Raw genomic sequence first — 18,460 nt, forward strand, 5'->3', positions numbered from 1 at the left:
GTATCAGAGACATTTTCTTGGTCAAAGCCATCATAGATTGGCTGAACCTCCAGGGAGCAAAGCTGAATCGTGAGGTCCACAGCAAGGCAACTAAGAGGTGGAGAAAGGGCGGGGGAAGGGATGGGGAGCACTCGCGCTAAGCTAAGCGTCTCTCTCACACACGGACGGAGACCAGCCCTCTCCTGGATCCCTCGAGTGGTTGCCTCCGGGGAATAGCCTGGAGCTCTGCAAGCCTCTGCACTTCTCTGTAAGGGATCTCTCTTCTTGACCATGGGCTCCAGGTGGCAGGATGCTAGCCTGCTATCAGGGACCAGTGAGTGCATGAGCAAAGAAAGACTGCCATCCCCGGTTCTATTGTGGGCAGGAGGCTGAGGCCCCTCACATGTCGGTTCCAGGCTGAAGCATCTACTGTCAAAGCTCTTCTTCCTATCTCAGTTCTTTCTAGTATCCATTCCCACCTAGGCCTGTTTCGGCATTCCACCCCTGGCTGCTCTACCTCTGTCCCCAAGGCCTAATCAAGATGTCACCACAAGCTCCCACTGTCCAAGTCACCGTCTTCGCTTAGCAACACCAAGCACCCTTTCCCATCCTCCCCAAGTGTAAGGAGGAACGCCCCCTCCCCCGCTACACACACAGCCCCCATCCTCTCCCTCTCCTCAGGCTTGGGAGTTGTTACTGAATTGACTCCCTAGCCCCATCACCCCCTTTTCCCCCCTCCGCTAGCCGCCTTCTGCCTGAACTTACATTATCCTTCCCTTGCCGGTGAGACCCTGGGGTGCGAACGCGGCCGCCGCCTTGGAAACGGCGAGGGAGTGCGGGTGGTGTGTGCATGTCTGCGTCTCGGTGGCAGGCAGGGGTGAGCCCAGCCACTCACCTTCCAGGAAGCGTGGATTCCTGGAAGTGAGGGGAACCGCCGTCATTTCGCAGGCAGTGGCAGCCGCACGGTGAGCAGGGGCCCACGGCTGCAGTCGGCAGAACCGCTCAGCCCCGGGTGTATGTGCTGAGAGCCTCGTGTGTGTGTGCGTGTGTGTGTGTGTGTGTGTGTGTGTGTGTGTGTGTGTGTGTGTGAGAGAGAGAGAGAGAGAGAGAGAGAGAGAGAGAGAGAGAGGAGAAGAGAGGGAGAGAGAGAGGAGAGAGAGGAGAGAGAGAAAGGGAGGGAGGCGTGGATGTGCTTGGGGAGGGGGCAGGAGAAAACGAGTGTGTGTGTGGGGGGGATGCTAGGCTACAGCATCCCTTTTTCAAGACAGTGGAGGGGTGGGAGTGGGGGTGCATAGGGAGGGAAGGCAGATGTGTTTGCCCTCCTGCCCAGAAGACAAAGAAGAACTGCACAAACGCTTGAGAGGAAGGCAAGTGTGTGTGTGTGTGTGTGTGTGTGTGTGTGTGTGTGTGTGTGAGAGAGAGAGAGAGAGAGAGAGAGAGAGAGAGAGAGAGAGAGAGAAGAGAGTGTCTCAGGCTTGTGGGGAGGAGGAAGGGGGGGTGTCCCAGGGAAGAAGGCCCAATCCTCTGCCAGCTAGGGAAGCCAAGGCCCCAGAGGTCATGGGGCCCGGGACACAGGGGCAGCCTCCAGGATCTAGAAGTGGCAGAAAGCTCCTCCCCCAGCGAACTCCAGCTCCTGTCCCTCTACCCCTCCTTCTGACATCACTGACTAGTGGAGGTCTGTGACCCTGAGCTCTTTCTTATCTGGATGGGTCTCCCTGTCTCTCCTCTCTCCTGAGCCTCTGGGGCTCTGGCCGCTGGAGTCCTGGATGACTCTGTGTCCTCTATCTGGATAAGGCCCTTGCTCCCTTCCCTTCCAGAGGAGCTGCTCGCTGCTGCGCTGACCTACTTTGGAAGACTGCTTTTTCTGATTCCAAGAATTTGGGGATGGGAGGGGCCGTGAAACTTTTGGCTGCCAATCCTTGCACCCCTCTCTCCTCAGGTCCTCTTAAGTGTTTCAGAGCAGCAGGACAAGCACTGCTCCATCTGGTTTGAGCAACTCAGTTTCTGTTTTCAGTGTGTGTGTGGGGTGGGGGTGTAGGGTGGGAATCTGTGTTATAAATTAGTGGACTCATTAGTGGACTCTTGTTTCCCCCATTTCTTCCCATGGGAACTATCTTTACTTTTAGAAAGGAAGTTGGAGGGGGGTGCTTTCAGAATCAGATTCTGTGAGATGGTAGCATCCCTTAGTGGAACAGGAGACTGCCTCCCTTTATTGGGTGGCCAGTGGGGAAGGCAGAGAGCTAAGAAAAAGTGACCTAAGAAAAGGCTCATTAAAAAGCCAGGCACTGAGGACAACTCTGCTGGATCAGCCGAGGAGAGGGACGGAGTCAGTAATGGGTTCTTAGATGCCCTATCACACACCCTCTTGGCCATGTCTGGCCCGGAAGGGGTCATTCTTTAGATCTGTCAGTCCTGCCCTGACTTTGTCTTTTTGAAGGTAGCTGTTGACATCCAGAGTGGTGTGGGTTTCTCTTCTGATTCGGAAACCGTCTGTGCTGGGCCCACTTCTCAAACAGGCCGTGCTGACCCACCTTAAGCAAGTAAGGCTTGGTTCCATAACATGGTGAAGCAAATAGCTTCAGAACTTTCCTGCTAGCATCCAGCGCTCTCCGGAGGTGCAATGAGAAGAGCCCTCGGGCCATTTCCCCAGGATCCTTCACAGCTTCCCATTTGCCTTCCTTACGTCAGGGATTGGATTCTGTCCATCTGACAGTCAACACCCAGCACTAACCAGGTCCTCGGTGTTCTTGTTGCTCAACAGTGAATAAACCTGACTGAACTGGAGGTAGCAGAAATGGCTGGTTCCTCGGAAGGGCCTCCTTCAGGTAAAATGACGCACCTAGACTGTGTCACTCTGTCTGGCGTGTGGCAAACAGGGCACACCTCTTCCTCAGCTGACTCCTTCAGAGCCACTATCTTTCTGTGCCTTATGCAGAGGATGGAGGTGATTCTCACGTGTGTCTGACTGATTTTACTCTCTCCATCAGTACACACCAACAATTCCTGTTTGGGTCTACTTTGTTTTTTTTGTTTTTGTTTTTGTTTTTTTTTTTCCGGAGTTGGGGACCGAACCCAGGGCCTTGCGCTTGCTAGCCAAGTGCTCTACTGCTGAGCTAAATCCCCAACCCCGGGTCTACTTTAAAGTAAACAAAATACCTCATAGCCCATTTCCACAATGGCGCTCGGGCTCTTCGCATGCATGTGGCGAAAGCTAGCCTTGAATTCGTAGTCTTCCTGCTTCTGCCTCCTTGCTGATGAGATTACAGTCATCATAGTCTTTACTGTATTTTGTTGTTGTTTTGAGACAAAAGGTCTCCCTTGGCTGGTCTAGAACTGCCTAAGTAGACCAGGCTGGCCTTGAACAAGATCTACCTGCTTCCGCACCATCTTGCAAGACTCACCATCTTCCCTTTTACCTTGAGTTAGGGTCATACTGTGTACTTCAGGATGCTTTAGATCGTGTGTTAGCCTCCCACAGACTAGTATTATAAATTTATGATATCATGCCTGTTCCTTTGGCCCTAACTTTCTAATGGTTTAAAAAATATCTTGAAGACTAACTTTCTTTCGACCCAGACTGGACAGCACACACTTATAATCTCAGCACTTTGGGAGTGGAGGGAGGGGCACCAGGAGCTCCCATTCAGCCTGGGCTATATACCAAGTACAGGGCAGACTAGGCTATAAAAGTCTCCAATCTCAAAAGACAAACAAACAAACAAAAATCACTAACTCTGTCTTAGGCTCTGTCTCTACTCAGGAAACCTGTGGACAAAACCCCTGCCTTCACACCTTGGGGTGACTGGTGTGCCTCGGGGCCTATGGCGTGCTGAGGTCAAACAGAGCCTAGTACATGTCAGGCAAGCAGCCTACGGAGCTGCACCCCAGTCCTCTCCTCCCCCTTTTCTTTTTGACTTATTAAACCTGATTGTTCTGATACTTCTACAGTGCATTCTTGTACTAGGTAATGATCTCTTCCCCTCTATGAGGATACTTAGCAGATGTGAGTAACCTGTGACATGCTATCTGTGGAATAGGTCTGGGGAGAAGGAGAAATGGGTTCTCTGTCTCTGTCTTTAAAGGATGCAAACCAGTGGCCTTCTGGCTGAATTCAGACCGTATCAATTATTTTTTTTTTTGTTTGTTTGTTTGAGATAGGGTATCTCTATGGAACCCAAGCTGTCTTGAAACTTACTATATAGACCAGGCAGGCCTTAAACCTACAGATATCCACCTGCCTTGGTCCCCCAAGTAATGACCACACACAGACCTGACTTGCCACATGGAGGACTTCTTAAAATATTGAGTGATTCATTTACTTACTTTTGAAATTTTTAATTTCTTTTTACTTTTAAAATTTATTTATTCTTATTTTATGCACACTGGTGTTTTGCCTGCATGCATATCTGTTGAGGGTGTTGGATCCCTTGGAATTGTAATTACAGACAGTTGTGACAGTTATTTGTTTGTTTGTTTGTTTGTTTATTTATTTTTCGGAGCTGGAGATCGAACCCCAGGGCCTTGCGCTTGCTAGGCAAGCGCTCTACCACTTATTTATTTATTTATTTATTTATTTATTTATTTATTTGGCCTGGAACTCACTTTATAGACCAAGCTTGCTTCAAACTCCCAGAAATCTGCCTCCTAAATGCTGGTATTAAAAATGTGAGCCAGGCTGGAGAGATGGCTCAGTGGTTAAGAGCACTGACTGCTCTTCCAGAGGTCCTGAGTTCAATTCCCAGTAACCACATGGTGGCTCACAACCATCTATAATCAGGTCTGGTGCTCTCTTCTGGCCTGCAGGTGCATACATGCAGGCAGAAAGCTGTATGATGTATACATAATAAATACATGTTTAAAAAAAAAGAAATGTCAAAAGAAAGGACATTTCCATTAAAAATGTGAGCCATCAAACCCAAGATTGGTTTTATTTCCTTGAATCAGGGTCTGATTCTGTGGCCTTGTCTGGCTTCAAATTCATGTTACTCCTCTGGCCTCAGCTTTCCAAGTAAAGGGGCTGCATGACCACATCTGGCTTGAGGTACATATATCTTTAGCCTCTGCACTCAGGAGGCAGAGGCAGATGGATCTCCATGAGTTCAAGGCCAGTCTGGCTAGCTATATAGAGAGTTCCAGACCCCCCCCCCAGGGCTATGTGATGAAACCCCTGTCTCTAAATAAAGAAAATCGATTTGGATTTCTGCTGGATGTGGTAGGGGTGATAACATAGCAGCTCATGTCTGTAACTCAGTATTTCTGAAGCTCGGACAGGAAGAATTACAAGTCTGAGGTCAGCCTGTGGTCACATAGTGAGTTCCAGATCAGCTTGGGCCATACAACAAGATAGGCACTGAGTAGCGGAGGTGTTCTCCATCTATGACACTCCCTGCTATTCTATTTACTATCCCCCCACACCCACTCTAAGTTTTCGAGGATGGTGCATTCTGCTTGGCGGGACAGAACTCTGCTTGGCTGGTAGCCTCAGGACATATGAAGAAGAAGCACACTTTCCTCCCATCCACTTGCTTCAGACCATCCATTGCATCCATTGCTATCCCCCTCCCTCTCTGCAGCACTGTTAGAGATATAACCCACGAGGGAGCAGGCAGTGACCCACACCATCAATCCCAGCACTCGGGACAGAGAGGCAAGAGTATCTCTGTGAGGCTGACCTGGTCTACAGAATGAGTTCTAGGATAGAAAGCCACAGGGGCATTGCACACTACCACGCTGAGTGGCAGCAGAGACTGACACTTAGTTGAGAAGGAGCGTGGGCCAGGACCAGAGGCTGTCTGCCTTCACCCACGTCTGCTCCCGTGTCCACCTGAAAGGAACATACAGAAGGCATACCAGACATGTAGGAGCGGCCATTGCAGTCTTCTATGTCCATCTTCAGAAGCTCCTGCTGAAAGAGAAAGGCTTGCTGTTAGCAGCCGCAGCTGGGGCGGGATGAGGTTTCTTTTACATTCTGGTGTAAACAAGAAATCTAAGGGATCAGGACAACAAAAATATTTTGTTTTGGTCCTGGGAAACAGACAAGGTTTATAAGTGCCTCAGCCTACCTTTCATCCATCTATCAACCTACCCACCCACCTACCTACCTACCTACCTGTCCACCCACTCATCCACCCACCCACCCACCCACCTACCTACCTACCTACCTACCTACCTACCTACCTACCCACCCACCTACCTACCTATCTACCTATCTTCCTACCTACCTACCCACCCACCTATCTACCTACCTACCTACCCACTCACCCACCCACCCATCTACCTACCTACCTACCCACCCACCCACCCACCTACCTACCTACCTGCCCACCCACTCATCCACCCACCCACCCACCTACCTACCTATCCACTCACCCACCCACCCACCCATCTACCTACCTACCTACCTACCTACCTACCTACCCACTCACCCACCTACCTACCTACCTACCTGCCCACCCACTCATCTACCCACCCACCCACCTACCTACCTACCTACCTACCCACTCACCCACCCACCCATCTACCTACCTACCTACCTACCTACCTACCTACCTACCTACCTTCCTACCCACCCACCTACCTACCTACCTGCCCACCCACTCATCCACCCACCCACCCACCTACCTACCTACCTACCCACCCACCCACCTACCTACCTACCCACTCACCCACCCACCCATCTACCTACCTACCTACCTACCTACCTACCTACCTACCTACCTACCTACTTTCCTACCCACCCACCCACCTATCTACCTACCTACCTACCTACCTACCCACTCACCTACCTACCTATCTACCTATCTTCCTACCTACCTACCTACCCACTCACCCACCCACCCATCTACCTACCTACCTACCTACCTACCCACCCACCTACCTACCTATCTACCTATCTTCCTACCTACCTACCCACTCACCCACCCACTTACCTACCTACCTACCCACTCACCCACCCACCCATCTACCTACCTACCTACCTACCTACCTACCCACCCACCTACCTACCTATCTACCTATCTTCCTACCTACCTACCTACCCACTCACCCACCCACTTACCTACCTACCTACCCACCCACCTACCTACCTATCTACCTATCTTCCTACCTACCTACCTACCCACTCACCCACCCACTTACCTACCTACCTACCCACCCACCTATCTACCTACCTACCCACCCACCTATCTACCTACCTACCTACCTACTTTCCTACCCACCCACCTACCTACCTACCTACCTACCTACCTACCTACCTACCTACCTACCTACTTTCCTACCCACCCACCCACCTATCTATCTACCTACCTACTTTCCTACCCACCCACCCACCCACCCACCCACCCACCCACCTATCTACCTACCTACCTACCTACCCACCCACCCACCTATCTACCTACCTACCCACCCACCTATCTACCTACTGAGATGTGCAACCCTGGCTGGCCTGGACCTCATTGTTCGAGCTCCTGTCTCTGCCTCACAAGTGTTGTCAACCCATTTTCTTTACAGCACCCAAGCTTCTGAGGTAGACGTGCTACTTTACTGAGGAGCAGCTCTGGATTTTGAGGGAGTGCCCTTGCTCTTCAGTAGAACTGATGTAGCAGATGGGTTACACTACCTCCCCCCTCTGCTCCCCAAGAAGGCAAGGGAACAGCCTCATAGAGGTGCAGACTTGGCCATAGATGCTTGCTCCCAGCACTCAGAGGTGAAGCCTGGAGGATCTTGGGCTATGAAGTGAGATTTTGGAAAGGGGGGATCCATATTCTGTTATTACAGATATCCTCTTCTTTTAGGGTGCATGTAGCAGAAGGGAAGTAGTAGAGAAGCCCTGTCAGGGTTCAGTGATTGTGTCTGTACGGATCATATCATAAACTTTTTATGTGTGTGCTGAACGTGCTAGGCATATGCTGTACCACTACCACATCACCAAGCCCAAACTCACCTCACTTTTGTTTTAGCTCTGGCTGTCCTAGTACTTTCTATGTAGACCAGGCTTCTGGCTGGCCTCAAACTCAAGAGATCTGCCTGTCTCTGCCTCCTGAGTGCTGGAATTAAAGTCCTGCATCAACATGCCTAGCTCCCATGTCTAGACATTCTAATTTATGTTCTATTATTATTATCATTATTATTATTATTATTATTATTATTATTTGAGTATTCAGTCTGCGTGTACACCTGCACACCAGAGGAGGGCATCAGCACATGGGTGCTGGGAATTGAACTCAGGACCTCTGGAAGAGCAGCCTGTGCTCTGAACTGCTGAGCCATCTCTCCAGCCCATGTCTAGACTTACTTTCTTTTTTTTTTAAAAACATCTTTATTCATTTATTGTATGAGTGCTCTGCTGCATGTACATCTGCACACCAGAAGAGGGCATCAGATCCCATTACAGATGGTTATAGCCACCATGTGGTTGCTGGGAATTGAACTCAGGATCTTAGGAAGAAGGGACAGTGCTTCTAATCACTGAGCTATCTCTGCAGCCCCATGTCTAGACTTTCACATGACTTTCCCTACTCCTCTGGTCAATGTTTATTTTATTGTGTGTGTTTTTTTTTTTTAAAGATTTATTTAATTTATGTGAATACACTGTAGCTGTCTTCAGACACCAGAAGAGGGCACCAGATCTCATTACAGATGGTTGTGAGCCACCATGTGGTTGCTGGGATTTGAACTCAGGACCTCTGGAAGAGCAGTCAGTGCTCTTAACCGCTGAGCCATCTCTCCAGCCCCCTTATTGTGTTTTTTAATTTTAAAAAAATATTTAAATCAGCAGGGTAGTAGTGGTACATCCCAGCACTCAGGAAGAAGAGACTTGAAGATCTCTGGGGGTTCTAGGCCAGCCTGGTCTACAAAGCAAGTTCCAGGATAGCAGGAGCTATTAACAAAACAAAGCAAAAACCCCAAAACACACACACACACACACACACACACACACACACACTTATAACTTTAGGTGTATGAGCATCATACCTTTGTGTATTTATGTGTACCACATGAGTTTAGTGTGTAAGGAGGCCGGAAAAGGGCACTGAAGTTGGAGTTACAGATGTATGTGAGCTGTGTGGGTGTTGGGAACTGAACCAGGGTCCTCTGCAAACATAGTAATTGCTCTTAACTCTGAACTACCTCTCCAGCCTCATTCTGTTTATGTTAAAGACAAAGGAAAAAAGTGCACACTCCTGTCAGCAGTTAGGAACTGGAAGCAGGAAGATCAGAGTTCAAGACCAGGCTCAGCTATATAGTAAGCTTGAGTTCAGCCTGAGATACATGAACTCTTGTCTCAGGCTGGAGAGATGGCTCAGCGGTTAAGAGCACTGACTGCTCTTCCAGAGGTCCTGAGTTCAATTCCTAGCAACCACATGGTGGCTCACAACCATCTGTAACGAGATCTGATGCCCTCTTCTGGTGTGTCTGAAGACAGCTACAGTGTACTCACATAAAATAAATAAATAAACCTTAAAAAAAAACATTTAATTAATAGCACTGAGGGATTTTTGTCTGTCTGTTTTTTACTGTTTGTTTGTTTATTTTAAGACAGAGTTGGGGTTGGAGATTTAGCTCAGTGGTAGAGCGCTTGCCTAGCAAACGCAAGGCCCTGGGTTCGGTCCCCAGATCCGAAAAAAAGAAAAAGAAAAAGAAAAAAAAAAAAAAGACAGAGTTTCTCTGTGTAGCCCTGGCTGTCCTAGAACATGCTCTGTAGCCCAGGATGACTCGAACCCACAGAGCTCTGCCTGCTTCTGCCTCTTGAGTGCTGGAATTAAAAGCATTCAGCAGGGCTGGAGAGATGGCTCAGTGGTTAAGAGCACTGACTGCTCTTCCAGAGGTCCTGAGTTCAAGTCCCAGCAACTACATGGTGGCTCACAACCATCTGTAACAGGATCTGATGCCCTCTTCTGGTGTGTCTAAAGATAACTACAGTGTACTTATATATGATTAATAAATAAATCTTTAAAAAAAAAAAAGCATTCAGCAGCACTGTCTGATGAGAGAGAATTTTTTTTTCCTTTTCTTTTTTTTGGAGCTGGGGACTGAACCCAGGGTCTTGCGCTTGCTAGGCAAGCGCTCTACCACTGAGCTAAATTCCCAACAGCGAGAGAAAATTTTAAAATACATATTAATCTATTTATCTATTAATCAGTTAAAGTGATAATTTATTGCAAAAAACTATCTCTTTAGGTGTTCTTGGGGAATTCCATATCTAGGCATGGTGGTTTAAGTATGTGAGCCTAGCACATGGGAGGCCAAAGCAAATGGATCTCTTGAGAGTTCAAGGACAGCCCGATTAGTGAAACCTGGTTCTAGGCTAGCCAAGGTTACACAGTAGCAAGACCCTGTGGTAAAAAACAAAACAAAACAAAAAGGTCTTGGGGATGGAGAGATCTGTGGTGAAGAACAGTGGACTTGGGTTTAAGTCCCAGCACCTGCGTAGCGGCTCACACCTGTCTAACTCTAGTCCCAGGGATCCAATGTCTTCTTCCAACCTCTGTAAGCACTGCACACACATAATGCAGCACAGATATACATTCAAGCAAATTCTCTTATACAGAAAATAAAAATAAAAAGTCAAAAGAAAAACTGACTGTCATCCTTGGGACTCCAAGATACTACACTCAGGGTTGCGGTGACTTTCAGGTAAGTGCTCACACACAGAAAATGAAACAAATACATCGTTTTAAAAAGTCTACATGGTGGAAATTTATATACATCCTAAATTGTTTTTGCCACTCTCCTAATAGGTATAAATGCCCCATGGGAAACCAGAGTGCAGCAGGAAACAACCTGAGAGGCCTCCAGGAGCCCCAGGCTCTTTAAAGACTCTTAGGAAGGCAGACAGAGAAAGTCTGGCTTGTTGGTGAAGCTATCTTAAGGGAGTGTAGATGGGCTCACGGGGGGTGGGGGTGGGGGTGGGGGTGGGGGTGTATTTTCCTGCCCAAGTCTTACATGGAGCAAGGCTCATGAGAAGTCTGACATACCAGTAGAGGGCATCAGATCCCATTACAGATTGTGAACCACTATGTGGTTGCTGGGATTTGAACTCAGGACCTCTGGAAGAGCAGTCAGTGCTCTTAACCGTGAGAAGTCTGAAGTGCAGGCTTGTGTCCATCTGCAAAGCAGTTCTCCCTTTCATTAACTCCAGGGATCCTGGGTGTGTGTGGGATAATTCTTGTCTCTACCTCCTACAATGGACCGAGCTTAGGAACCAGGGCTAGAACAAGCCACAGCTCTTCGGAGGTGAGTGCATTTCCAGTTCCAACAAGCCACAATTATAAGTGATTGCTTAAAGTTTCCCCTAGGGGCAATGGTTAGAGGAGCCTGAGAGCACAGGCTCAGAACACCCTTGGAACTAGCCACAAATCGAGAAGTGGCCAGAGATCCCGAGACAAGGGAGGTCAGTCTGTACTCAGAAGTCAACGGCTCCACAAATGGCCTTTGGGATGTTTTTTCAAAAACAACTACAAAGCTCAAAGTGTTAGGCATGGCTTCCCTCAAACTTTCCCCTCCCCCATGCAGAAGAGAGGATTTTCCTAGTTTCTGTTTGGAAATACTGAGGGTTAAAGCAGTTAAGCCACTGTCTTAAGGCTCATGTGAGACTGAACTGAAAATTAGAACATGGCTCTCCTGCTTCTCTGAGGTGCACTCTTTCTTTTCTTTTCTTTTTTTTTTTTTTTTTCTGGAGCTGGGGACCGAACCCAGGGCCTTGCGGTTGCTAGGCAAGTGCTCTACCACTGAGCTAAATCCCCAACCCCGCACTCTTTCTTTTAAGATCAATTTTCATCATTTTTAAGGTTTGTGTATGTGTGTGTGTGTGTGTATGTGTGTGTGTATGTGTGTGTCTGTATATGTGTGTCTGTGTGTGTGTGTCTGTGTGTGTCTGTATGTGTGTGTGTCTGTGTGTGAGTGTGTGTATGCGTGTGTCTGTGTGTGTGTATGTGTGTGTATGTGTGTGTGTCTGTGTGTGTCTGTGTGTGTGTGTCTGTGTATGTGTGAGTGTGTGTATGTGTGTGTCTGTGTGTATGTGTGTGTATGTGTGTGTATGTGTGTGTATGTGTGTGTCTGTGTGTGTATGTGTGTGTATGTGTGTGTATGTGTATCTGTGTGTCTCTGTATCTGTGTATGTGTGTGTCTGTGTGTGTGTTTGTCTGTGTCTGTGTATATGTGTGTGTCTGTGTGTCTCTGTATCTGTGTATGTGTGTGTCTGTGTGTGTGTTTGTGTGTGTCTGTGTGTGTGTATGTGTATCTGTGTGTCTCTGTATCTGTGTATGTGTGTGTCTGTGTGTGTGTTTGTCTGTGTCTGTGTATATGTGTGTGTCTGTGTGTCTCTGTATCTGTGTATGTGTGTGTCTGTGTGTGTGTTTGTGTGTGTCTGTGTATGTGTGTGTATCTGTGTGTGTGTCTGTGTATCTGTGTGTCTCTGTATCTGTGTATGTGTGTGTCTGTGTGTGTGTTTGTGTGTGTCTGTGTATGTGTGTGTGTCTGTGTGTCTGTGTGTGTATATGTGTATCTGTGTCTCTGTATCTGTGTCTGTGTGTGTCTGTGTGTGTGTTTGTCTGTGTGTGTTTCTGTGTGTCTGTGTATGTGTGTATGTGTGTGTGTCTGTGTATGTGTGTATGTGTGTGTGTATGTGTGTGTCTGTGTATGTGTGTGTCTGTGTATGTGTGTGTCTGTTTGTATGCATGTGAGTGCAGGTACCCTTGAAGGCCAGAAACATTGGATTCCCCTTGTCCTGGCTGGTTTTGTGTGGCAATTGGACACAAGCTAGAGTCATCACGGAGAAAGGAGCCTCAGTTGAGAAAATGCCTCCATGACATCCAGCTGTAATGTCAAGTATTTTCTCAATTAATGATGGTGGCTGTGGGGAAGCCCATTGCAGGTGATGCCATCCTTGGGTCGTGGGTTCTATAAGAAAGCAGACTGAGTCAGTCATGGAGAGCAAGTCACTAAACAGCACCCCACCATGGCCTCTGCATCAGCTCCTGCCTCCAGGTTCCTGCCCTGTCCTGACTTGTTTGTTTTGTTTTGTGAAACAGGGCTTCTCTGTGTAGCCCTGCTGTCTTGGAATTAACTTTGTAGACCAGGCTGGCCTCAAGCTCAGAGATCTGCCTGCCTTTGCTTCCCAAGTGTTGGGATTAAGGGTGCACGCCATCAAGTCTAGCTCTGTCCTGACTTTCTTCAGCAATGGACTGTGATGTGCAAGTGTAAGCAGAATAAACTCTTCTCCAACTTGCTTTTTTGGTCGTGGTGCTTCACTGCAGCAATAGAAATCTTAAGACACCCCTGGAGTTAGAGTTACAAACCAACTTGAACCACCCAACGAAGGTATGGCGTCCTCTGCAAGAGCGGCGTGTACCCTCAGCCACCGAGCTGCCTCTCCTGTCCCTACAGAGCACGCTCTTCATCATATTACATTGCTTCCTTTCAAGATCCAGGCTAGGGCTAGGGCTGGTGCTGTAGTTCAGTTGATAGAGTGCTTGTCTGGTATACACGAAGCCTTGGGTTGGATTCCTGGCATAGCTGCTCACCTGTCATTCTAGCATTCAGGAGACTGAGTCAGAAAGAGCAGAAGTTTACGGCCATTCTCAGATACAAAGTTGAGTTTAAGGCCACCGTGGGATCCAGGAGAAACAAAACAAAAAAAACCCTTTTTCCCTTTAGAGTGACCGTTGTAGGAGGTTCTGTTCCTTAAAAGGCAGAACAAGTTCAGCTGGTTCTTCAGTTGAAACATTGTCTCAGGAGTGGCTCACTCTTGGATCCTTGATGAAATGGCCCAGAAAGATCTGAAGAGTGTTTGTGTGTGTGTGTGTGTGTGTGTGTGTGTGTGTGTGTGTGTGCGTGTGTGTGTGTCTGCGCATGCGTGCGCGTTGCCGCTGCCAATACAAGTCAGAGGACAATCCCAGATATCATTCCTCAGAGGCCATCTACCAGTGGCTGTTGAGGTGGGGTCTCTCATTGGTCTGGAACTTGCTAAGTATACTAGGCCAGGTGGTCAGCAAGCCTGAGGGATCCGTCTGTTTTCACCTTCCCAACACTGATGTTATCCATGTACAAGTACAGCCATCATGCCTGGTCCCCTCCTCTTTTTCTCTCTTCAGGCTGTCCTCCAACTTCCTTTGTAGTTGAGGACGATCCTGTTGCACCTGTTACAGGCATGTGCCACAATACCCAGTTTATGCAGCACTGAGAATTGAATTCAGGTCCTTTTTTCTACTTGCTAAATAAGCACTCTTGGACTAAGCTATATCCCCCAGCCCCTCCCTGCCCTTTTAATGTGGGCTCTGGTCCTTAAGTTTGCAAGGCGAGTAAATATTTTATCTGCTGAGCTGTCTCCCTAGACCCTGGGAGTGTTTTCTGAGTTAGACTTTCATCCTAGTACAAAGTGAGAGCCCTCCTTATTCTTTTTTTTTTTTTTTAAAACAAGAACAGTTTATTGAATGCACACACCAGAAGAGGCACCAGATCTCATTACAGATGGCTGTGAGCTACCATGTGGTTGCTGGGATTTGAACTCAGGACCTCTGGAAGAACAGTCAGTGCTCTTAACCACTGAGCCATCTCTCCAGCCCCCCCTCCCCGCCCCCTTATTCTTTCTTTCTTTCTTTCTTTCTTTCTTTCTTTCTTTCTTTCTTTTTTTTTTTTTTTAATTTGGAGCTGGGAACCGAACCCAGGGCCTTGCACTTGCTAGGCAAGCATTCTACCACTGGGCCAAATCCTCAACCCCTTGCCCCCTTATTCTTAATGGCTCTTGGCACTTGCTGTGTGCCATAGTTTGAGCAAAATCAGTGCTCAGTGTTCTCCAACTGATCCTAAGGTGGGAATTCTGCAAGTGAGAGTGGTCTGCAGTCTGCTGTCCTCAGTCTTGGTTTTCTGAAAGCTCGGATGGACTTTACTCTTTGCTCAGCCCTCAAGGCACCACCTCCCCTAGCTGAGCAGGCAGTTCTGAGTTTCTCCTTAGAGTTAAGTTAGGCAGAGCCTGCTGGAGACACTCTGGAAAGGGTGCTGTAGGGGGAAAAAGTTAGCAAGCCAAAATAAGTTTTGCTCCAAGATCTCAGAGATGGGAAGGAAGGCACAGGAATATGTGGGGCCTGGTGGTACACACCTGTAATCCCATCACCTGGGAGAGGCTGAGGCAAGAAGCCATGAGTCTGAAGCTAGCCTGGGTTACATAGTGAGTCCTAGAACCAAGCCCTAGTCTCAACACACACACACACACACGCACACACACACACACACACACACGCACACACACACGTGGTGGTTCCAGCTCTTGAAAGGCTGAGACTAGAGGATTGCCACGAGTCTGGGGCTAGTCTGAGCTACATAACAAGATCCTGACTCAAAACAAAAGCAAAATGATAATGCCATTCAGTAATGCAAGAGAGGCATGTGCACTTGTAAATTCTCAGTGAACTGAATGCAGAGTAGCTAGAACGGCCGGTCTCTCCCCCTTCTGCCCACTAAGAAGGCAGTACTCAGTAGGGGATGGAAACGAGAATCAGCCGGTCTGATCTCGGGGACTAAAGAGCCCACCCCAGACTGAAGCCAGGTCTTCACACTGGCTAGGCAAGTCTCCTTGGCACCCTCACACTCTTATTCATTTAATTTAAAATAGTCTGGTGTGTGTGTGTGTATGTGGTATGTGGTGTATGATGTGTGATGCTATGTGTTGGCTGTGCTTGTATATGTGTTTTGTGTGTGTGTGTGTGTGATGTGCTTGTGTGTGGAATGAGTCTGTGTGATGTGTTTGTGTGTGTTGTGGTATGTGGTATATACTATATGGTGTGTGTGTGTGTTGGCTGTGTTTGTGTGTGTGGTGTGTGAGTCTGTGTGATGTTTTATGTATGTTTGTGTGTGTGTGTGTGTGTGTGTGTGTGTGTGTGTGTGTGAGAGAGAGAGAGAGAGAGAGAGAGAGAGAGAGAGACCAGAACAGACCTATGTAGGAGCTGGTTCTCTTTCTATCATGCGGGTCTCAGAGAGAGGTAAGCACCTTTACCCATGAGGCATCTCACCAGCCCCCTCTTCATGCTTTGAATGACACATAACCAAAGTCCTGCATGGCACGGACTTTCTCCCACATGCTATTCCCTTTAAGCAGGAATGGCTAAAAGTGGCGTCCTTCCTAGAGAGAATTCCCTGCCCACTAATTTCCTAACGGGTGGTAATGCAGTCAGTCCAGGGTCTGACTTCCAAATGCCTGCTCAGCACCCTACCAGTCTGTGTCCCAAAATACTCAAATGGCTCTATTTAGGAAAAACATACGAGGAAGTGAAATTTCCTCCATATAATAAACAAACTGACATTTATCTATTTATTGATTGATTGATTTAAGGATTTTTTTTAATATGAGTACCCTGTATCTATCTTTAGACACACCAGAAAGGGGCATTGGATCCCATTACAGATGGTTGTGAGCCACCATGTGGTTGCTGGGAATTGAACTCAAGACCTCTGGAAGAGCAGTCAGTGCTCTTCACCACTGATCCATCTCTCCAGCCCAAAATTTAGTTTTTAATTGTTCTTTTGTTTGTTTGTTTGTTGAGACAGGGTCTCTCTGTATAGCCCTGGTGGTCCTGGAACTCTGTAGAATAGGCTGGCCTCGAACTCAAAGATCTGCCTGCTTCCCACTCCCAGAGTGCTGGGATTAGAGGTCTGTGCCCCTGCCTAGCTATCTTTTAGTGTTCTTATGTTGATTTTTCGAGACAGAATTTTATATACCCCAGGATGGCCTCCAGCTTGCTATTTTGACTGAAGATGACCTTGAACTCCTGATCCTCCTGCTGCTTCTCCCTCCCAAGTGTGGGCCATGAGTCACCATGTCCTATTTTATTTTATTTTATTTTATTTTATTTTATTTTACTTTTGGGATGGGGGTCTCACTCTATAGTCAAGGCTGTCCCAGAACTCACTATGTAGCCTAGGCTGGCCTCAAAATTATTTCTAAATGGTGGGGATTATGGGCATGAGCCAACAAGTCCTGCTATGTACTGGGTTTAATAGGCTAAAATAATATGGTTATTTCCAGTAAGCAAAATTATTCAAACCTGCCAAAGAATTCAGTTTAAAGGAATGACATGCTAAAACTTGAGGATTTAGAACACATGCCCTGTGGTCTAACAGATAGAAAAGTGGCAGAAAAGGTGCTGGGAAGACAGTGAGGTTGGGCACCTGGCGAGCTCCATGACATACTTTTTCATGGGGAGTATTGGTTCTTTGTTTTGTTTTGTTTTGTTTTGTTTGAATACAGGGTTTCTCTGTGTAACTCTGTCTGTTCTGGAACTCACTCTGTAGACCAGGTTAGCCTGGAACTCAGAGATCTGCCTACCTGGACTCCTGAGTGCTGAGATTAACGGTGTGCGCCACCACCAGGACATACTTTTACTTCTGGTTATTACTTCAAACAGCTGCAGGGAGAAGTGGGAACATTTCCCCGGTTCCCCTTAGGACCTGAGTTTGAGATGAAGCCCAGTAGTTCTTAACAAATTCAGACACAGTTTCCCGAGTCGTGAGTGTGAGCCGCTCATGAACCCTGAGTACCCACAGCCTCATCCTCTCCTGTGCGTGCCTCCGTACACAGCGTGAAATACGAGCAAAGATATGCTAGAGGCTGGGTTTGCTTCCTACGGAGGCGGCTTTACAGAATTGGGCTACAGAGGGAACAGGGCTAGAGATTAATGTAGACAAACGTAGACCCTTTTTAAGGAATCAGACCCAAACTGAGCAGCGCCGGCTCCAACAGGCTCTTTAGAGCAAACTCGTAGGCACTGAAGGAGGCACACGCTCAGCACGTGCATCTGTCCTTATAGCAGACTCATCTTTACCCCTGGCTATGCCTCGGAACCTCCGGTTCATGTATAAACCTGGTAAAGAAGACCAGTTTCAGGATCGAGTGCTTTGGGAGCAGAGGGGACGGGCTCATCGTGCTAGGAATGCCACGGTAGGGGGAAATGTCACCTCATTCTCTCCTTTTAGACCTCAGATGACTGTGTCTTTTCTCCTTTTCTCTCTGCTCCCCTGTCCTCCGCATGAAGACTGCAGGAGAGAGAGAGAGAGAGAGAGAGAGAGAGAGAGAGAGAGAGAGAGAGAGAGAGAAAGAGAGAGAGAGAGAGAGAGAGCTGAGGTTTTTATGGGAAGGATGAGAACCTTTGCCACTGCAACTCCTTGATCCATATCTCTATATTTCAGGATGAAGAAACTAAGGAAGAAGGCCAAACAAATTACTTCCTGAGTCTTCTGGATCAGCATCTGAGGATCCAAGCCCAGCGTTTAAGGAACAACTCTTTGCGGTCACTATTGTTCAGCTGTATATGCTTGGAGGGGTAGAGAAAATAGAATGGAGAAGTTCCATGTGAACTATAGTAATTCTTTTTCTTTTTCTTTTTTTCGGAGCTGGGGACCAAACCCAGGGCCTTGGGCTTGCTAGGAAAGTGCTCTACCGCTGAGCTAAATCCCCAACCTCAGTAATTCTTATTTTTTCATTCACTTA

The 18,460-nt window shown here is 47.7% G+C and overlaps 1 protein-coding gene and 1 long non-coding RNA gene across 8 annotated transcripts in view; one reads left to right on the forward strand and one right to left on the reverse strand.

Moving 5' to 3' along the window:
* Ikzf4 (IKAROS family zinc finger 4) overlaps positions 1-18,460 on the reverse strand; it is a 39,469-nt gene that overhangs the window by 15,272 nt on the left and 5,737 nt on the right. For 2 of the 6 annotated variants that reach the window (XM_087555238.1, XM_087555233.1), the window contains exon 1: positions 745-1,031. Coding sequence is in view for 5 of the 6 variants with exons in the window: in XM_087555233.1 (XP_087411359.1) it covers positions 745-831 (87 nt within the window). In the remaining variant the exon portion in view is untranslated. 6 annotated transcript variants of the gene reach the window in all.
* On the forward strand, positions 887-18,332 carry LOC148004420 (uncharacterized). Of its 2 annotated transcripts, none has more exons than XR_015625021.1 (3): positions 887-944; positions 2,741-2,804; positions 18,160-18,332. It is a non-coding gene; the product is annotated as an uncharacterized LOC148004420 (long non-coding RNA). The 2 variants fall into 2 exon arrangements; XR_015625022.1 differs by lacking the exon at positions 887-944 and adding an exon at positions 1,076-1,346.

The sequence above is a fragment of the Rattus norvegicus genome, chromosome 7 (genome assembly GCF_021556685.1).
Source record: "Rattus norvegicus strain SHRSP/BbbUtx chromosome 7, alternate assembly SHRSP_T2T, whole genome shotgun sequence".
In the NCBI taxonomy this organism is placed as follows: domain Eukaryota; kingdom Metazoa; phylum Chordata; class Mammalia; order Rodentia; family Muridae; genus Rattus; species Rattus norvegicus.